Here is a 21,218-nt window from a genome sequence, read left to right on the forward strand (position 1 = left end):
GATGGAATTGAGACCTTTGCAATCAATACAGGGACAGAGATCCCCATCCTTCACAAAGAAGAAGTCTGCCGACGCAGGAGAGGTGGATGAGCAGACAAAACACTGTTGGAGAGCACCAACAGAGGGAAGACGCGGCTGCGCAGAGCCTTCTAGTAGGTAGATGGCATAGTCCCAGGCACGATGAGGGAGACAGATGGCTTGGGTCTTGGAGAACACCACCCGGAGATCCTGGTAAACCTCCGGGATGTCAGGCTGGAGGGAAACCACAGGACTCTCAACCGATGTGGAACCACAAGGCAAAGGAAAGCAGGTCCTCCTGCATCCGGGTGCCCATCCTCGACCAGGAGATGGTGGGGTCATTACGTTGGAGCCATGGGAGGTCGAGGATGACTTTGTGCACTGGTGCAGTGATAATGGGGAATGGAAGGCTCTCCTGGTGCATGGATCCCACGGTGAAGATGAGTGGTGCTGTGACGTGTGTGATAATGCCGGATCCCACTTGTCGATTATCCAGGGCGTGGACCGAAACAGGAGAGTGGGTACAAGGAAATATTCATATAGATGAGGGCCTGGTTAAAGAAATTCCCCACGGCACTGGAATCCACTAGATAGAAACAGCGGTAGAAACACCCCATGAGGGACAGCCAACCAGTGAAATGAAAACCAGGAACAGTTTGGCGGAAAACGATGGAGCACTCACGCCTTTCCCAGGAAATGGATGATCAAAGGGCCGCCCCTCTGCTCTCATGGATCCCAGGTTGGGACACACCGGACATCACTGAAGCCCCTCCTGACCCCAATGACTCCGGCGATGCCACTCTGCTGCGTGGACCCCATCTTCATGGGTTCAGGATGGCCAAAGGAGGGAGAAGAGTGGCAAGGTGGGCACCGGCACCCCGAAAATGGTTATCCAGACGAATGGCCATTGCGATGAGTGTGTCCAAGGAAAGGTTGTCATCCCGATATGCCAACTCCATTTGTACCTCTTGGCGCAGTCCTCCCCTGCAATAGGGTGCGGAGCGCCAGCTCATTCCATCCACTGGAGGCTGCCACAGTCTGAAAGGTGAAGGCGTACTCTACAGTGGTCTGAGCACCCTGATGGAGTTGGAGAAGTCACTATCCTCCCTTTCTGCCCTCTGGAGGATGGTCGAAGACCGCCCTGAACAGAGCCATGAACCTCTTGTAGGAACCCAGCTTGTACTCTCCTCTCTTCCAGACTGCCGTAGCCCATTCCAACGCCCGCCCAGTCAGAGGAAAATGACCGTGGCAACCTTGGACCTCTCAGTGGTGGGGGCTCCAGTCTGATTTACAAAATGGAGGGAGCACTGGACTAGGAAACCACAATATTTAGATGGAGTACCGTCATACTTCTCCGGAAGGGACAGTCGGGCATGGCTGACCTGGGCGGACTGCTAGGTAGGCTGGGGGACTGGCTCACTGTGAAGACGTGTGGTAGAAGGCCCTCTAATAACGGTATGAAGATTTTCTCTGGTGTTGTCAAGGCGGTGGAGAATACGAAGGACCTTCTCCATAGCCGTATCCAATTGCGCCAGCTGGTTGTGGTGTTGGTTGAGTAGATGAGGGAGTAATGGATTACATATCATCCGTTACATTTAACGGATTGCAAAAAAACGGTAGCTGCAATCCGTTACGTTACCTGCAAAAGTATTGTAATCCGATTACAGATACTTTTGAAAAACTAGATGATTACTTTGGTGATTACTTTTAAATTCAGAAAGGAGGTTTGCTGAGAAAAAATCTTTGACACTTCTCTGTTTTCTCAATGACATTCAAATCAGCGTTGAAAAAAGGCGCAAGTTTAAATTTGTTCCACCTGAGCGAGTCTGACCACAAGTCAGAGACCACTATGATGACACACCAAATGGGTTTGATGGATAGCGGGAAAAGAGCAGGAATAGGCTTTTCTAGGATACAGTCCAAGCTGTCTTCCAATGGTACGACTTCTGTTGACATCCAAAGATTATCCAACTTGAATAAATGCTTGGAGGTAAGGACGACAGCAGTGGTGCAGTCTACGGCGATACGGATATCACTTAATATCTACATGGCGCATTGATGTGAATCACACTGCTGCTCTCTCATTTAGCTATTTGCACCTTACAGATTGTGGTTGTTGTGGGTGGCTGTTCACAAATCTAAATGTGTATTTGAACCCAATAATGGTTGAATTCAAGAAGTTTAAGCTGCCTATTAATCATTGTTTTTGGAACCAGTGGACAGCCAGTGAAAAATGCGCTCTTGCAACAGCTGCACAGCTGCACAGATCCAAGCCTATGGAATAAAACTGGGGCTTTTATTGCTCAATCTAATACATGCTAATAAAAATGTTTTATCCATAGGCTTAATGGACACATGTTCAAACTCGCACACTTGAAATAGACTTAAAGCGGCAATCTGTAGTTGCTACATCCATTTTTGGACTTGAAAATTATATCCATTGATTCTTGAAGAATATAACTTATAAATGCCTCATGAGCTTAGTTCAACTGTCACACTCCATTAGAACCCAAAATATAAGCTTGTTTTCTCCAATGTTTGTAAACGTAAACAAACACTGTATAGCCTCATAACATGGTTAAACCAATACATTTGATATCATGGATGGTTAGTCCTTGCATCCATAGCTCTGTCTATTAATCTGAGAGTGGTTACATTTCTCCAGGCCCATCCCTCAGCTTTTTACCAAAACAGAGGCGGGGTGTCCATTTTGTTATTGTTTCATCTGTGGATTTGCCCTTTAAACAGCTGCATATTATCAAGATATCAAAGTGACACCAACAAAAAGTTTAACAATAGGCCTATAGAAAATGCAGCATATGGTATTAATTTTTCACATGTAAATAGCACGTTTCAGTCGTGCTCAAAGCATGCCATTCCATGAGGGTAGCATTTTTTCCCCAACTCAAATCAATGACCCCAATCACTCCTCCATGACAACAAAATCACAAACAACAGAGTAGGGCTGGCTAATAAATCCTTAGTTTTGGGGTTATGCTCAGGGAAAACAATTTGGCTAATCTATACTTCCATATTTCCAAGTCCTATTCTTGAAGATCAAGGGGTATAACATGTATTGGAATGACTGGAATTCTGATAGACTTTGGTTTTTAATGTAAAGATATATTTTAATCGTTTTATTATATGTAGTAGAGAGCGATGGGTTAGAAGAAGCCTTCATAACCAACCCAGGAAGTAAAATGTAACATCCATATACAGTTGAAGTCAGAAGTTTACATACACCTTAGCCAAATACATTTAAAATCAGTTTTTCACAATTCCTGACATTTAATCCTCGTAAAAATTCCCTGTCTTAGGTCAGTTAGGATCACTTTATTTTAATAATGTGAAATGTCAGAATAATAGTAGAGAGAATGATTTATTTCAGCTTTTATTTCTTTCATCACATTCCCAGTGGGTCAGAAGTTTACATCCACTCAATTAGTATTTGGTAGCATTGCCTTTAAATTGTTTAACTTGGGTCAAACGTTTTGGGTAGCCTTCCACAAGCTTCCCACAATAAGTTGGGTGAATTTTGTCCCATTCCTCCTGACAGAGCTGGTGTAATTGAGTCAGGTTTGTAGGCCTCCTTGCTCACACATGCTTTTTCAGTTCTGCCCACAAATGTTCTATAGGATTGAGGTTAGGGCTTTGTGATGGCCACTCCAATAGCTTGACTTTGTTGTCCTTAAGCCATTTTGCCACAGCTGTGGAAGTATGCTTGGGGTCATTCTCCATTTGGAAGACCCATTTGCGATCAAGCTTTAACTTCCTGACTGTTGTCTTGAGATGTTCCTTCAATATATCCACATACTTTTTCTTTCTCATGATGCCATCTATTTTGTGAAGTGCACCAGTCCCTCCTGCAGCAAAGCACCCCCACAACATGATGCTGCCACCATCGTGCTTCACGGTTGGGATGGTGTTCTTCGGCTTGCAAGCATCCCCCTTTTCCTCCAAACATAACGATGGTCATTATGGCCAAACAGTTCTATTTTTGTTTCATCAGACCAGAGGATATTTTTCCAAACGGTATGATCTTTGTCCCCATGTGCAGTTGCAAACCATAGTCTGTTTTCTTTTATGGCGGTTTGGAGCAGTGGCTTCTTCCTTGCTGAGCGGCCTTTCAGGTTATGTCGAAATAGGTCTCGTTTTGACTGTAGATATAGATATTTTTGCATCCGTTTCCTCTAGCATCTTCACAAGGTCCTTTGCTGTTGTTCTGAGATTGATTTGCACTTTTCGCACCAAAGTACATTCATCTCTAGGAGACAGAACGCGTCTCCTTCCTGAGCGGTATGACGGCTGAGTGGTCCCATGGTGTTTATACTTGCATACTACTGTTTGTACTGATGGATGTGGTACCTTCAGGCATTTGGAAATTGCTCCCAAGGATGAACCAGACTTGTGGAGGTCTACAGTTTTTTTCTGAGGTCTTGACTGATTTCTTTAGATTTTCCCATGATGTCAAGCAAAGACGCACTGAGTTTGAAGGTAGGCCTTGAAATACATCCACAGGTACACCTCCAATTTACTCAAATGATGTCAATTAGCCTATCAGAAGTATCTAAAGCCATTACATCATTTTCTGGAATTTTCCAAGCTGTTTAAAGGCACAGTCAACTTAATGTATGTAAACTTCTGACCCACTGGAATTGTGATACAGTGAATGATAAGTGAAATAATCTGTCTGTAAACAATTATTGGAAAAATTACTTGTGTCATGCACAAAGTAGATGTCCTAACCGGCTTGTCAAAACTATAATTTGTTAACAAGAAATGTGTGGAGTGGTTGAAAAACGAGTTTTAATGACTCCAACCTAAGTGTATGTAAACTTTCGACTTCAACTGTATTTCATTTATCACACATTTACAGATACAGAGCCGCCTTTGAGTGGAAAATCTGTCAGACAGTGCAAGAGCTGCTGCTGCATCATATTGTGGTGCTTTCAGGACATCTGGGAACTCCAAAAAATAGGCCGATGAGTTTCAGGTCGGAAAAGTTGGAGCCAGAGTTCCGAGTTGGAATTCCGAGTTGGATGACCTGTCAAAACGATTTTTCTCATTCGGAGCTCGTTTTTATCCCTAGTTCCCAGTTGTCTCGAACACACTGAAGTCGGAAGTCAGAGATTTCCGAGCTCCCAGTTGCTTTGAACGCGGCATCCAACGGCAACGGAAGGCAGGCTTCAGCGCATCACACAGGCATGTCTTACGTTGCTTCAAAGTAGCCTATCAGATCTCCTCTCTTTCTAAATTACCAAAGGATATTTTAATCTCTGTCACATGAAACCACTCACATGTGCAGTGCTCTTTTGACAACATTATTTTCCCGCTAATTGCATTATGGAACGAACATTCGCGCGTAGCCTACTGCCTTGTGCGCATTGCTGGCTGTATAATGTGAAGAAATAATAGTTTATCAACATTTTAAGCTAAACGTTGTGATCTGTTGCATCAGACTCATTGCTTTTTGATTGTAGTCTTGGCCTACTGTTTGTATGAATTTGGGATCTACCGTCCCACAACTGTCCCAGTCTGTTTGGAATAGGCTATTTCTCGACAAGCTGACCAAAATAATAGGTAGTCTAAACTTTTCTACTATAGTAGATGGACATAGGCTAGTAATTTTGCTGTTCATTACTGGTATTGTCGGCTGAGGAAAAGCAAATGTGGACAGTTATTCTAACGGACAGATTGCAATTTATTGGGGCGGAGGAGTGATCCAAAATAGGGGAGGGTTGATAAAAAATGTTTTTATTGGGCACAGGGGAGGGTAGTGTATTTTTTCCCTGGTTTACATTTGCTCTTTTGCAGGTTTTACTTAAAAATGTCTTCCCCCCAAGCCAAATTTCCTCATGTGCTTTAATGCGCCTCCCCTATATCATGGTGTATTAGTACTTCCCATATGTACTATGCTTTTTCATGTGCTAACTTTTACTGTACCACCAACTTGGTCTCAGAGCATTTTGTATTGTTCTCTACGTAAATCCGAGACACCCATTTAGCATGATATGTTCTGTTTGTTTTTGGTTGCATGAGACATATGGTTACTTCAAACCTGTTAAGGATCCGACACTTTAAAAAAAAATTCGCCTAAAATGACATTCCCAAATGTAACTGCCTGAAGCAAGGATATGCATATTCTTGATACCATTTGAAAGAAAACACTTTGAAGTTTGTGGAAATGTGAAATTAATGTATGAGAATATAACGCATTAGATCTGGTAAAAGATAATACAAAGAAAAAAACATGCGTTTTCTTGTATTCTTTTGTACCATCATCTTTGAAATGCAAGAGAAAGGCCATAATGTATTATTCCAGCCCAGGCACTATTTCGATTTTGGACACTAGATGGCAGCAGTGTATGTGCAAAGTTTTATACTGATCCAATGAACCGTTGTATATCTGTTCAAAATGTTGTATCAAGACTGCCCAAATGTGCCAAATTGGTTTACTAATACATTTTCAAGTTCATAATTGTGCACTCTCCACAAACAATAGCATGGTATTCTTTCACTGTAATCGCTATTTTAAATTGCACAGTTAGTTTTCACAGTTAGTTTTATATTGCACAGTTAGTTTTAGAAGAATTTTAGCTTTTTGCCCATATCAGATATGTCTATGTCCTGTGATTTTCTTTTTGTTACTTACAACCTCATGCTAATCACATTAGCCTACGTTATCTCAACCATCCCGCGCGGGGGAGGGGGTCCTGTAGAGGTTAACCCTTTAACCTAACTCCTAAAATGAACCCTAGCCCCTAATCCCTAGCTTTACTAACATTAGCCACCTAGGCACCTAGCTAGAATTTGTAACATACCATACGTTTTGCAAATTCGTAACATATTGTACATTTGCAAATTCGTAACATATAATACAAATTGTAATTCGTAACATCAAATCAAAATCAAATTACATTTTTCACATGTGCCAAATACAACAGGTGTAGACCTTACAGTGAAATGCTTACTTACAAGCCCTTAACCAACAATGCAGTTAAGAAAAATAAGAGTTAAGAAAATATTTACTAAATAAACAAAGGTTTAAAAAGTAACACAATAAGAGAACAATAACGAGGCTATAGGGTACCAGTACCATGTCAATGTGTGGGGGTACAGGTTAATTGAGGTAATTTGTACATGTAGGTAGGGGTAAAGTGACTGTGCATAGATAATAAACAGCGAGAAGCAGCAGCATAAAAAATGCAGGGTCAATGCAAATTGTCCGGGTAGCCATTTGGTTAGCTGTTCAGAGGTCTTATGGCTTGGGGTAGAAGCTGTTAAGGAGCCTTTTGGACATAGACTTGGAAGTTGGCACTTCGGTACCACTTGCCCTCAGGTAGCAGAGAGAACAGTCTATGACAATTTTTAGGGCCTTCCTCTGACACCGCCTGGTATAGAGGTCCTGGATGGCAGGAAGCTTGGCCCCAGTGATGTACTGGGCCGTACGCGCTACCCTCTGTAGCACCTTGTGGCCGGATGCCGAGCAGTTGCCATACCAGGTCGTGAAGCAACCAGTCAGGATGCTCTCGATGGTGCAGCTGTAGAACTTTGAGGATCTAAGGACCCATGCCAAATCTTTTGAGTCTCCTGAGGGGGAATAGACATTGTCATGCCCTCTTGACGACAGTCTTGGTGTGGTTGCACCATGATAGTTTGTTGGCGATGTGGACACCAAGGAACTTGAAGCTCTCAACCTGCTCCACTACAGCCCCGTTGATGAGAATGGGGACGTGCTCGGCCCTCCTTTTCCTGTAGTCTACAATATCATATCCTACGAAATGGGTGATGGACATCCACAAATGAATACACATTTCGAATGATTGACAGCATGTCCAATGTTAAATGTTTATTCTTTTAAGCTTGGAAAAGAGACCCTTTAACCCAGACTTGGACCGCACACCCGCCACACTGAATAGCAGGCTAGTGATTGCTTTGCAATGCTTGCAATTAGCAACTGATTCCTTCCAAACCACTCATTGTTGAATTTACGATTTCCAAATTGATGTGTAATGTTTATGTCCAATGGCCAATGAGCACCGATACGTTTTATCTATAATTTCTCTTCATTATTTATCTTCATATGACAAGGGTTGAAAAAGATTTGCCAGTAGATTGTCGACTTGATTCATGATGCCTGCTAGCTTGCTAGCTAAGATTACTAGCTAAGCTTGCTAGCTAAGATACTGTAGATATAACGTCATTTGACATCATTACCTTCAAACTCAGTGCCTCTGCTTGACATCAAGGGAAAATCAAAAGATATCAGCCAAGGCCTCAGAAAAAAATTGTAGACCTCCACAAGTCTGGTTCATTCTTGGGAGCAATTTCCAAATGCCTGAAGGTACCATGTTCATCTGTACAAACAATAGTACATAAGTATAAACACCATGGGACCACGCAGCCGTCAAAGCGCTCAGGAAGGAGACACGTTCTGTCTCCTAGAGATGAACGTACTTTGGTGCGAAAAGTGCAAATCAATCCCAGAACAACAGCAAAGGACCTTGTGAAGATGCTGGAGGAAACAGGTACAAAAGTATCTATATCCACAGTAAAACGAGTCCTATATCGACAGAACCTGAAAGGCCACTCAGCAAGGAAGAAGCCACTACTCCAAAACCGCCATAAAAAAGCCAGACTACGGTTTGCAACTGCACATGGGGACAAAGGTTGTACTTTTTGGAGAAATGTCCTCTGGTCTGATGAAACAAAAATAGAACTGTTTGGCCATAATGACCATCGTTAAGTTTGGTGGAAAAAGGGGAGGCTTGCAAGCCGAAGAACACCATCCCAATGGTGAAGCACGGGGTGGCAGCATCATGTTGTGGGGGTGCTTTGCTGAAGGAGGGACTGGTGTACTTCACAAAATAGATGGCATCATGAGGAAGAAAAAATATGTGGATATATTGAAGCAACATCTCAAGACATCAGTCAGGAAGTTAAAGCTTGGTCGCAAATGTGTCTTCCAAATGGACAATGACCCCAAGCATACTTCCAAAGTTGTGGCAAAATGGCTTAAGGACAACAAAGTCAAGGTATTGGAGTGGCCATCACAAAGCTCTAACCTCAATCCTTGACCCAAGTTAAACAATTTAAAGGCAATGCTACCAAATACTAATTGAGTGTATGTAAACTTCTGACCCACTGGGAATGTGATGAAAGAAATAAAAGCTGAAATAAATCACTCTCTCTACAGTCTCTACAGAAAAGGGGGATGCTTGCAAGCCGAAGAACACCATCCCAACCGTGAAGCACGATGGTGGCAGCATCATGTTGTGGGGGTGCTTTGCTGCAGGAGGGACTGGTGCACTTCACAAAATAGATGGCATCATGAGAAAGAAAAAGTATGTGGATATATTGAAGGAACATCTCAAGACAACAGTCAGGAAGTTAAAGCTTGATCGCAAATGGGTCTTCCAAATGGAGAATGACCCCAAGCATACTTCCACAGCTGTGGCAAAATGGCTTAAGGACAACAAAGTCAAGGTATTGGAGTGGCCATCACAAAGCCCTAACCTCAATCCTATAGAACATTTGTGGGCAGAACTGAAAAAGCATGTGTGAGCAAGGAGGCCTACAAACCTGACTCAATTACACCAGCTCTGTCAGGAGGAATGGGACAAAATTCACCCAACTTATTGTGGGAAGCTTGTGGAAGGCTACCCAAAACGTTTGACCCAAGTTAAACAATTTAAAGGCAATGCTACCAAATACTAATTGAGTGGATGTAAACTTCTGACCCACTGGGAATGTGATGAAAGAAATAAAAGCTGAAATAAATCATTCTCTCTACTATTATTCTGACATTTCACATTCTTAAAATAAAGTGGTGATCCTAACTGACCTAAGACAGCGAATTTTTACTAGGATTAAATGTCAGGAATTGTGAAAAACTGAGTTTAAATGTATTTGGCTAAGGTGTATGTAAACTTCTGACTTCAACTGTACATAACAAATATTCTGTACACATGCTCCAAATTAATTCCACTAAATTATGTAAATGATCCTATATAGCGATAAGCATGACCAGTCAAATGTATTTCCATCAATGAATATGCTAAAAAGGATTATTTTGCAATGGGATTTTATTTTAATCTCCTCCTGACCAATTTTATTTATCGGCTTTTCTATTTTCTGATCTGAGAAAAGCAGGCTACTACTGGCTAACAGAAATGCTGCTATGGAGTCTCATGAAGACATATGCCGAGTTCGGAAATCCTGAAATCCGACTTCAGTGCGTTCAAGACAACTGGGAACTCCGACTGGGGAAAAAACGCTTTGAACGGTCATCCAAGCGCTCCGACTTTCTGACCCGAAGATCTCTGACATCATGATTTGACCAACTTTTTTTGAGTTACTAGTTGTCTTGGAAGCACTAGAGCTCGCCAACTTGTTGTCCTAAAACCCGGAAATTAGTTACCTCTTGTTCGTTCAGCCATGGTGAAAATTAATGGGGAAAGAATAGCGTTTTGGGATAAACACCAAAAATAAAGTCTGAGGTTAACACAAGCTTAGATCTGACATTTTTTTGTTCTATGAGATAATATCAGTCAGTTAACATGACCTTTATGTGCTTTTTAAAATTACGTAGAATACACAATAACGTTACTTAAATTAACTGGCCAGCTCGGCAAAAAATATGATTTGACATTTGTTCAGGTACAGACTCTCACTCTTTTCTGTACTTCTAGCTGTACAAATTTGATTGAGACATGTTGATTGATGTTGTAATTTTGTTCAAGATCAAACATTCATGACCAACTATATTCATTGGGTTTGGCTCGTCGAACCCGTACTACTGCTGCTGCAGTCAGCCAACAATGATTTTCAATTTGCTGAAATTGCTGCTGGCCTGCTGCTGACGTCACTCACAATGTACTTTTGCAGCCAGGCACGTGTGTTGTGACTGAGTGTGTGACAGAGAAAATCGTTTTTGTGTCATTTAGAGGGAAAATGCGTGCAGTTTAGTGTTTGAGTCACTTTTAAAAAGTTGCTAAAAGTTCCAAATACATTTTTAAAAGCAGCTAAATTTGTTGCTAAGTGCTGTTTGAAAAAAAAGTTGCCAGGGTAGTCTAAAAAGTTGCTAAATCTAGCAACAAAATTGCTAAATTGGCATCACTGGGGACGTTGCAGGCTAGCCCCATCTCATTGAATAACTAACTTTGAAGGCCGACAGGGGTACTGCAGGCTTCCATTAGCAATTAAATTATCCTTCTAACTTCTTCTGTGTGCGATTTTAAAATAATATGTTCAAGGACATACATCTGGTGTATTATTTTTTAATATATATGAAGATTGACCACGAATATTGTAATTTTTCCATTCCTATAATGGATCCTGTTTTGTGCAAACAATGCCCGCAATACCGTGGTCGGCCTTGAACATCTCCGGCTTCAATGAGAGGGGGCAGTCTTTCTCCCCTGGTATAGAGGTGTTGGTTGTTTAGCAACAACCGATGCCTGCACAACTATGGGGCAAAACAGACTGGGTTGGCTTAGATCAGCATTTCCAAAACTTGGCCCTGGGGACCTCAAGCGGAACACGTTTTGGTTTTTGCTCCAGCACTACACAGCTGATTTCAAATAATCAAAGCTTGATGATTAGTTCATTATTTGAATCAATTGTGTAGTGCTAGGGCAAAAACCAAAATGTGCACCCCTTGGCGGAGTTTGGGAAACACTGGCTTAAGTTGCTTACAACATGTAAGCTATATTTTGTCTCCAAAGTTTATTGAAAACATAAATACATTTGCACAATGAGCACTTGTTCCCTCTCAAATACATCAATACAGTTGTTGGTTAGCTCGCTAGCGCACTTTAGCCATATTAGCATTGACATGAAATCAGTCAAAACACCTCAAAACAAGACATCGTATCAAGAACAAGATAAAACGATCTGAAACACCCCATGATCTGAAACGATTCCCCACATTGCAGTTTCTTGTCACTCTTGCTAGCAATCTGGCTATCCAACAACATGCTGACTTCTGCCCCATAGAAGCACACAGATTGTTTTTGTGACATTGTCCAATACACAGTATTTAAAAAAAATGTTTACCCCCTTTTTTCTCCCCAATTTCGTGGTATCCAATTGGTAGTAGTTACAGTCTTGTCTCATTGCTGCAACTGCCGTACGGACTCGGGAGAGGCGAAGGTGAAGCGCCGCCCGATGGGCCTCCCGGTCGCGAACCCAGAATCGCTGGTGGCACAGCTAGCACTGCGATGCAGTGCCTTAGACCACTGCGCCACCCGGGAGGCCACTGATACACAGTATTAACAGAAATCACTCCGCCATTTCCTGGTTGCTAAAATTCTAATAGTTTGCCTAATTTTTGTTTATATGACAAAACAAGCAAGTGTCATGTAGAGAATCATTGTACCATCTAAATCGCTGGGACAAATATTTTCCATAACCAAAAGTATTGTATTTTCAGCTGTTTGAAGCTGGTGTACAAAACCGAAAGTGAAAGATTCAAAAACGAAACTTAAGAATGGGAAGCATAGAATAGATCTACCACTTCTTAGACTCGCTTGATAGATCTATAACACACATTTCTATGTGAATTTGTTCGGGTCGCCCAAAAAGTTACATATTGTAGCTTTAATGTTCAATCTCTGTATGTGTTGATAGTGTCCTGACAGACATGTTCAAACATCACTGCACTCAAACATCTACATTTCGTATGCGAACATGCTTCTGTCTAATGCTCCATAATGATGTTTCCTCTTCTTTTGCAGATGTTTTGGTGATTTAAGAATTGTGCTGCTTTACCTACTGTCCCGTAAGTCACAGCCAGCTGCACTCTAACTGTATGCTTTTCATTTTAATTTGGATTTTTCATTAAAAGAGCCCAAGAGAAAATTTGCATTTACTTCAGAGACCAAAGCCTGTTTCTATAAATCAATAGGGATGTTTAAGTCCAGAGGCCTCCGCATGGATCGAGGGCACTCTGCATGGTTTCCAAGGCCAAGATCCTGGTTACAAAGACCAACATCCTGTTTCCAGAGGCGATCCCTCAGAGCATCCGCAGACCCCACCTCTTCAGACGATGTCTACACCAGTTGCCTTTACGGTGATACTCTAGCAATACATAAATATCCACAGCAACAGAATCAGAAGACGCCATTCATTCTGATTCAATACTCATGCAGGGCTGGGTTGGAAATGACTATGGTGCTTTAAAGCAATATCAAAACTCTATTGCTGTTACTTTCATTAGAAGATCTTGTTCTAACTCTACCTGTGTTCTCTCAGCCCAGGGCTTCCGCTGCACTCTGCAGCAGAGGCCCAGCTGCAGCAGTGCCAGGTTGACTCCCAAGAGCAATGCCAGAGGAGTGGGAGGGAGGCCAGTGAGCAGTGCTCTGGGTAGACTTGAGAACAGCCCAGGGAGGGGGACCAGAGCCATGAGCAGACCAGTTACTGCACCCGGGGGAGGAGGAAGGCGCAGAGACCCGGGCCAGAGACCTGGAGCTCAAATCAGGGACAGGACAGGTAAACACCCTTCTCTTAGTGGAAAATATCTAATATATTCCAACTGTCAAATTCTTTCTTTCTTGATCTCCTAATTTTTCATATCCTGTTTATGTTTTCGCTTGCTTACACAGTCCCTTAATCCACAAAGCTAACTTGGAAGGAACACTAGCTTTGCATGTAACAAACCAAACACAAATAAAAATCTGAATTACTACTGCTTAACCTGACCTGTGTTGCAGCATCTGGAGCTAAAGTGTACTCATCACTGTTATAATGGGTGACTGAGGCTGCTGTTTACTCTTAGTGTTAACCATTGAAAAAGCCCTTTGATCAGAGTTCTCTCTTATGAACCAACAGTAGAGCTATACACACAAGCTTCTATCTGCCTCACAAATTCCCATAAACATAACCAAATAACATGGATAAACTAATCTTTTCCCTTTCTGACTTCAGGCTAAACAGCTGTGGTTTATCTTTGGTTGCCCAAACAAATAATCAACCAATTTTATTACCCGTTCGCATGAAATTTCCTCTCTGTGTGTTAGCTGCAGCTTTTATTAATTACCTTTGAAATCCTCTATCGATAATGGTCTCACACACACACACACACACACACACACACACACACACACACACACACACAGTCTTAACACTGCTTTAAATGAAGTTGTGCTCAATCTCTCATACACTGACCATGTTAATTTCAAGACATTGTATTTGGACATTAGCCAAGAATGAATATGAAACATCTGCAGCCGTAGTTTCAGAAGGTAGCTGTTCACACTCCAAAACCACATCTCTCACATTGACTGACTGACTTTATTATGCATTTCTTGTAAGAATGTCCCAGAGTGCCCTGCAACGCCAAACATGACAACACACATAGACAGCAGCAGGACACGTGGAGGGGGAGGAGGCCTTTCTCAACATCATCCACACTGCATCTTTATCTGCCCTCTTCATCATACTATGAGGATGAAGAGGAGGAGACGTATATAGAGGAGGAGGATGTGAGGTATGGTTTTATTTATGGGTGTTATACGGGTGTTATAATGTCATACATATAGTGCATTCGGAAAGTATTCAGGCCCCTTGACTTTTTCCACATTTTGTTACATTACAGCCTTATTCTAAAATGGATAAAATATATATTTTTCTTCATTTTACACACAATAACTCATAATGACAAAGCGAGAACAGGTTTTTAGAAACATTTCTGCAGCACTGAAGGTCCCCAAGAACAGTGGCCTCCATCATTCTTAAAATGGAAGACGTTTGGAACCACCAAGAATCTTCCTAGAGCTGGCCGCCTGGCCAAACTGAGCAATCAGGGGAGAAGGGCCTTGGTCAGGGAGGTGGCCAAGAACCCGATGGTCACTCTTACAGTGCTCCAGAGTTCCTCTGTGGAGATGGGAGAACCTTCCAGAAGGACAACCATCTCTGCAGCACTCTACCAATCAGGCCTTTATGGTAAAGTGGCCAGACGGAAGCCAATCCTCACTAAAGGGCAGATGACAGCCCGCTTGGAGTTTGCCAAAAGGCACCTGAAAGGACTCTCAGACCATGAGAAACAAGATTCTCTCGTCTGATGAAACCAAGATGTAACTCTTTGGCCTGAATGCCAAGTCACGTCTGGAGGACATCTGGTACCATGGCGTAGGGATGTTTTTCAGCAGCAGGGACTGGGAGACTAGTCAGGATCGAGGCAAAGATGAACGGAACAAAGTACAGAAATCCTTGATGAAAACCTGCTCAGAACCTCAGACTGGGGCGAAGGTTCACCTTCCAACAGGACAACGACCCTAAGCACAGCCAAGACAACGCAACGCAGGAGTGGCTTCGGGACAAGTCTCTGAATGTCCTTGAGTGGCCCAGCCAGAGCCCGGACTTGAAGCCGATCGAACATCTCTGGAGAGACCTGAAAAAAGGGAGAAACTCCCCAAATACAGTTGTGCCAAGCCTGTAGCATCATACCCAAGACTTGAAGCTGTAATCGCTGCCACAGGTGCTTCAACAAAGTACTAAGTAAAGGGTCTGAATACTGATATTTAAAAAAAAAAAATAATACATAAAAAAAATCTGGTGTAGAAATACGATAGCCACTGATCAAATTATGGCAGAGAAACACATATGGTGTAAAGTTTAGAAGTACATTTTAACGTAGTGAGGCTAAATTTTTCATCTATTTCCTTTCTAATCATATACATCTATTTATCACAGGCCAACAATAGAAAACAACGGCCTACAAGACACCACAGAAATGATCAGAACACCGACCCCTTCAGAAATTGTCACAATGCTGAACCCTACCAATAATTCCAGTCTACAACAGGATCATAAAGAAACCGTCCAAATACAGGAGGCCCCTACATTAAACCCCAGTCTACAGGGCCCCTCAGAGGACATCATCAGGCCACAGGTCCCTACAGAAGACATCAACTCAATGGAGCCCACTGACAATCCCAGGTTTCAGGGGATTACACATTACAGAACAACTGGCCTTGTGGTCCCAAAGCAGAGAGCTCATGGATATGACATGGAACAGCAACAGGAATGCATCCCTCTCCAGATAATGCCAGCAGCTGTTCAAGGGAGGGCCCCTACATCTGTTAGGCAGCATGTGAACAGACCCCCCAAAATAAAAACCACCAAGACCTTTGTGTGGGGCCTTTCTGGACCCCAGGAGATTAAGAGTGTGTTTGTTCTGCAGAGGCATATTGGCAGATACACAAATCAGACATGAGAACATTCATACTGCCATTCACATTGAATCCCATGTCAATCCATATCTTGGGTTATCTTACCTGCCAGTGAGACCCGATTCATATCCAAACATAAGAAACACAAAGTAAAAACACAATCTCACATAACCTGATCCAAGGAAATGCCAGAAGCAAAGATGATATTGTGATCTTACTTCCAGTTCAGAAAAGGCAAATATGTGTGTTGGTCTCTTTGGGTGAAAGAGAATGTGGTTTCCTAATGAAAAACATGCATGTATATTACACATTTAACTCTGGGCTAAAAATACCTCATATGAGATATTAAAGTACACAGATAGGATTTGTGTTCATGTCAAGACTGGGTTCTTCAATTGTCCAGATCATTTTAGACATAATAGCAATAACATTACACTAATGGTGCAGTGAATACAGAACTGAAACGAGAGAGATAAGAAAATACAAATGCATGCCATGGAAAACAGCAAGTGGATGGGGAATTACATTGTATTGTGTTCAGTCCCACTGTTTATGTGTGCGATGGTCAGCTGCTGAGACATTTCCCAGTCATAAGCAGAGCAGTGGAGAATTCTAGATAGCCTACTGCCTGAGTGATGCCTATCCCCAGGACCCCATACTTCAGCTTTCCTTTAGTCCCATTACTTTATAAAATCAAAACCTTTCTGACCAACTCATTTGGCTACATGACCAAAATCCAAATGTTAAACTGGCACAAACAAATAACATTACCTTACTTCAGTTAATACCTTACGGGATATTTTGTAATCATTCTGCATTGTTGGGAAGGGTCTAAGTAAGCATTTCAGTGTTAGTCTACACCGGTTGTTTACAAAGCATGACAAATAAACATTTGATTTTGATATTTTGCCCCCTTGTGGTGAAAAAAATGCATCCTAGTCATAGTGCAGGCTCCATTGGAGCCATACCATTTCAGTACTGCTGTTGATCAATGGTATTTGCCAAATACATCGTATGACATTGGTTGTTGCAGCCAGATTTCAATTAAACACTTGAAAAACACCATAGGCAGTGTTTTAACCAATGACAAACAAGCCCAATGAAGGCTGTGTCACATCCAGCCGTGATTGGGAGTCCCATAGGGCGGCGCACAATTGGCCCAGTATCGTCCGGGTTTGGCTGGGGTAGGCCGTCATTGTAATAAGAATTTGTTCTTAACTGACTTGCCTTGTTAAAGGTTAAATAAATGAAAATCCAACAAGTACATCCCTATAGTTTCTTATGGGGTGTTGTGCTGCTGATGCTAATTAACTTTCCCACAATCACATATTAATCAACCCTATAGTATTCTCTGAAGCCTGCACACCACAAAATTGAGCATGGGCGGATTTGAGGGACCCCAAGGAAATTTAGTTCCCATTACTAATTTTGACATTGTTTGACCTTTCCGTTTTACATTAGTGAGTTTCCAGGCGTTTTTCCTACCATTCCTGAGTATTATGAGGATATTGCACACATACAATACAGATAAATGATGCACATGATAGGAAGTACAATGCTTGTTTATATAGCCTTACGATTTTGTTCATTTAATCATCACTTTGTACCTAGTCAAAACATTCAGTACTCGTACACCCCACAGGTCTTTACTGGTTATTACATTCCTGCTATGAAATACTACATTCTTCAGATCAGTATTTTAGCAAAGGCATTGAGGTTGTCCCAATTCCAACTAAAAGCCTTTTTTCTAAACACAGCAGAATCCTCAGCATACCATATCTAATATCAGTGCATATTACAGATGCAAAATGTCTCACCAAATAATTACCCTGAAGATGTTTGCAATTAACACTCCACCCACTCACATAGACCATTTTAAGTGACATCCCTTTACAGAAGACAACATACTTTCTCTTTTTAGTCAATTTATTTGAACAAGACAAACGACCTTAAGCCTTGACAGCAAATTTGCGAATGGAATACAGGCGATCCTTTCTCTGCATCTTCTTGGTTCGGAGAGTCTCCTCATGCTTGTTGAGTCTCCTGCGGATTGCACGAGTCTTCCTGGGTCTCAGGTCCAAGGGCTTATATTTCTTACCCTGAAACATGACATTCACAGTCAAATTACACTACATGTTACGTGTAAGAAAAATAACCAGAACAAAACAAGATTAGGACTGTTGCTATTGCATTGTTCTTCAATTCTGGTCTTATAAACTGGCCTTCAGCATTTAGCTGGGCTGTATAGTCAGGAGGCCTGGAATTTTGTGATTTTAGGGACAGGGCCATTTGGCCCTCAAGAGGTGACCAATCTGCCAGGGCACCAAGGCAATTAACCAAAATATGCAATTAAATTGATTTGAAAAACAATAGTTATTCTGTTAAGAAAAACACAAGTGTGTGTAAATGTACATAAATAGCCTACATGTCAGAGTGTAGGTGATAACCTATGCGCATTGGCTACAGCCTGTTATGTCCAGACCAGCGCAGACATGGACGCCCCTGAAAATATTTGACGTATGTAGGATCATTACTAATATCTAGTCTTGATTCTGCCCACATAATTGAGGCACTGTTCGTTCAGCTTGTAACTCCTTGCAATAGGAGGCAGCCAACATTTTGTAACTATTTTAACCAGTATTTCTATTTTTTCCTACTTTCTCCAGCAGCCAAAGACACAATCCTAGTCATTAACAACCTATGCTTGTTTTTGCATCTTTAGATCTTCCCTCTTTCTACAGTTAAGTATATTTTAATCTGTTATATGAAACTGCTCACTCTTATGTGAAGAAATAGCCTAATAGTTTATCAACATTTTAAGCTAAACATTCTGACCTGTTGAATCTGCCTCATTACTTTAAAAGTTTGATGTACAGTGGTTGTATTCATTTGGGATCTTTTTATTTGTACCTTTATTTAACAAGGCAAGTCAGTTAAGAACAAATTCTTATTTACATTGACAGCCTAGGAACAGTGGGTTAAATGCCTTGTTCAGGGGCAGAACGACAGATATTTATTTACCTTGTCAGCTCAGGGATTCGAATTAGAAACTTTTCGGTTACTGGCCCAACGCTCTACCCACTAGGCTGCCTGCCGCACCATCTTTCGCATCCAACTGTCCCAGAGTATATTTGAAATATTTATTTCTCTCACAGAAGAACAAGCTGACCAATAGAATAGGTAAACTGTTGTACTATGGGGGATAGGAGATTGACATAGGCTAGTGCCTTTGGTTGGTTAATCATATTGTTGGCTGACAAAGTAAATATGCCCATCAGAATTTGATACGGACACGTGCTGTTGCATCCCTGATGTCGGTTTTCACATAGAGTACTTTGGAGCTGCAATGCCTGTGTGAAGGACTTGATCACGTGACGGGCATTGGTTAATAAGAATTGAGATCTGAGAGCGCCATGCGAGTGAGAGGTGCTTCGGAGCACGGTGATAGGCAGCCGGGAGAAGGGAATTATTATTTTCAGCTCAAGTTCACAACGGCATGGATTTTTTTAGGGGGCATTACGTCCACACAAGGGGACATCGACTGTCACACGCCACCGGGAAATTCAAGGTCTGATAGTCAGGGTTAGCACTCAACCTAGTTCTGAAATATTGAGCTTACATGGGTCACTTTACAAACGAATCTGCAGCATGTTAAACTGCGGTCAAGATTGACATTTAAGAAAAGATGCCATAACCCACACCATGTACAGCAGATCACCTGTTGGGTGTCGACAAACGGTGGCAAGTCAACACGTAAAATCGGGAAATAAACCTAAAATGTTGGCAGATACTCTGGTCAGAGCTGCCCGCTGCTTTTAACCAGTCATTAGGTTTGTTAAACTAAATTGTTGAACATATGTGGGTATGGAGGGCGGTTGCTCTTACCTTGTAGAACTTCCTCAGGTTCTCCTTCTGAGTCTGGTTGATGACAGTCAGAACACGGGCGATGGATTTGCGGACGACACAACTGGAGAGGAAACAGATCAAAATATGGGTTTAGTAAAACGCAACATTTTAGCAGAAAGAGCCATTTTGACAACCCTACTGCATCTAAACCCTGCATAACATAAAAATGATATAACCATCACCTCACTCAGAGATTACAACTGAGAAGCCACTTATTCTTTCACCATAAACAGCCAACTCAGGACAAGCTGACACTGCATAATCTCTGCAGTCCAAATAATACTCACATCTTGGAGAGCTTGGAGGCAGCTCCACCAGTAACCTTGGCTACGCGGAGCTGGGACAACTCAACCTTCAGGTCATCCAGCTGCTTGAGTAGCTCCTCCTTTTTCTTGCCCCGCAGGTCTCTAGCCTTGATCTTGCCCTGTAAGATTTATAAAGAACGGGGATACAAGTTTTGAAAATCGATTTGGCTAACAGTTAACGAACTAGCTAACTTACCCATGTAACGTTAACGTTAGTTCGCGAATTTAACGTACTGTCAACGTGGGCTGATAGCTAGCGAGATTCATTAGCTATTCTAATTGGCAACACATATTGAAATAATTAAGTTGATAAGTAGAGTAATAATTGATAGCTAACTGCCGTAGCTAGTTAGCAAGCTAACAACCATTCCATTTGGAAGTAGTTAGGAGACATGTTTGACAGCTCACCAACGCGTAACTAGTTAACATTAGCCATCCATGCATTTGCTAGTAGCTAACAAGCTTGCCAACGTTAGCTTAATAGCGTTCAGCTAGCTCGCGTTCGGTTTTTATGGTGACAAATGAAGGGCCTTTCTCGAAATATCACAAACATATGGCAAGATTAGATTCTCATCCTCATGGATGTTATCAACTGTGGTCGTTTTATGTGGAATAGGCAGGACAATTTTCCTGAATTGAACGAAAGCCACGAGCCTCTCACCATGTCCGTCGATGCTGCCACAGGAAAAGAAAGAACGAAAACGTGTTCGCGCAAAAGCTATCTTCCGGTCGGAGGCGTTCTTTGTGTTGCGCATGGGTGAAATGCCCACAGCACCACTGAGTGGATTCAGCTGGGAATGACTTTGTTCTGCTGCAT

General features: G+C 42.0%; 2 protein-coding genes across 3 annotated transcripts in view; one reads left to right on the forward strand and one right to left on the reverse strand.

Annotated features, from left to right (window-relative positions):
• LOC115199936 (uncharacterized) overlaps positions 1-17,119 on the forward strand; it is a 32,642-nt gene extending 15,523 nt beyond the window's left edge. For both annotated transcript variants that reach the window (XM_029762498.1, XM_029762497.1), the window contains exons 2-6: positions 12,756-12,799; positions 12,926-13,090; positions 13,273-13,509; positions 14,332-14,506; positions 15,712-17,119. In XM_029762498.1, coding sequence (XP_029618358.1) covers positions 12,928-13,090; positions 13,273-13,509; positions 14,332-14,506; positions 15,712-16,234 — 1,098 coding nt within the window. In that variant the 5' untranslated portion in view covers positions 12,756-12,799; positions 12,926-12,927 and the 3' untranslated portion in view covers positions 16,235-17,119. The remainder of the gene's footprint in view (positions 1-12,755; positions 12,800-12,925; positions 13,091-13,272; positions 13,510-14,331; positions 14,507-15,711) is intronic.
• A 979-nt stretch (positions 17,120-18,098) lies between these two features.
• On the reverse strand, positions 18,099-21,159 carry LOC115199937 (60S ribosomal protein L35). Its single transcript, XM_029762499.1, has 4 exons — positions 21,063-21,159; positions 20,384-20,520; positions 20,076-20,157; positions 18,099-18,289 (listed from the first exon to the last, which is right to left on the reverse strand). The coding sequence occupies exons 1-4, from the start codon at positions 21,063-21,065 to the stop codon at positions 18,140-18,142; spliced, it is 372 nt and encodes a 123-aa protein (XP_029618359.1). The 5' UTR covers positions 21,066-21,159; the 3' UTR covers positions 18,099-18,139.
• Positions 21,160-21,218: the final 59 nt, after the last annotated feature.

Source organism: Salmo trutta, chromosome 9 (assembly GCF_901001165.1).
Source record: "Salmo trutta chromosome 9, fSalTru1.1, whole genome shotgun sequence".
In the NCBI taxonomy this organism is placed as follows: Eukaryota; Metazoa; Chordata; class Actinopteri; order Salmoniformes; family Salmonidae; genus Salmo; species Salmo trutta.

Coding starts and splice junctions, on each gene's coding strand:
- LOC115199937 (XM_029762499.1), bottom strand. Junction 20,158..20,383: donor GCCTCCAAGCTCTCCAAGAT/GTGAGTATTATT, acceptor TTTCCTCTCCAG/TTGTGTCGTCCGCAAATCCA. Junction 18,290..20,075: donor ACCTGAGGAAGTTCTACAAG/GTAAGAGCAACC, acceptor GTCATGTTTCAG/GGTAAGAAATATAAGCCCTT.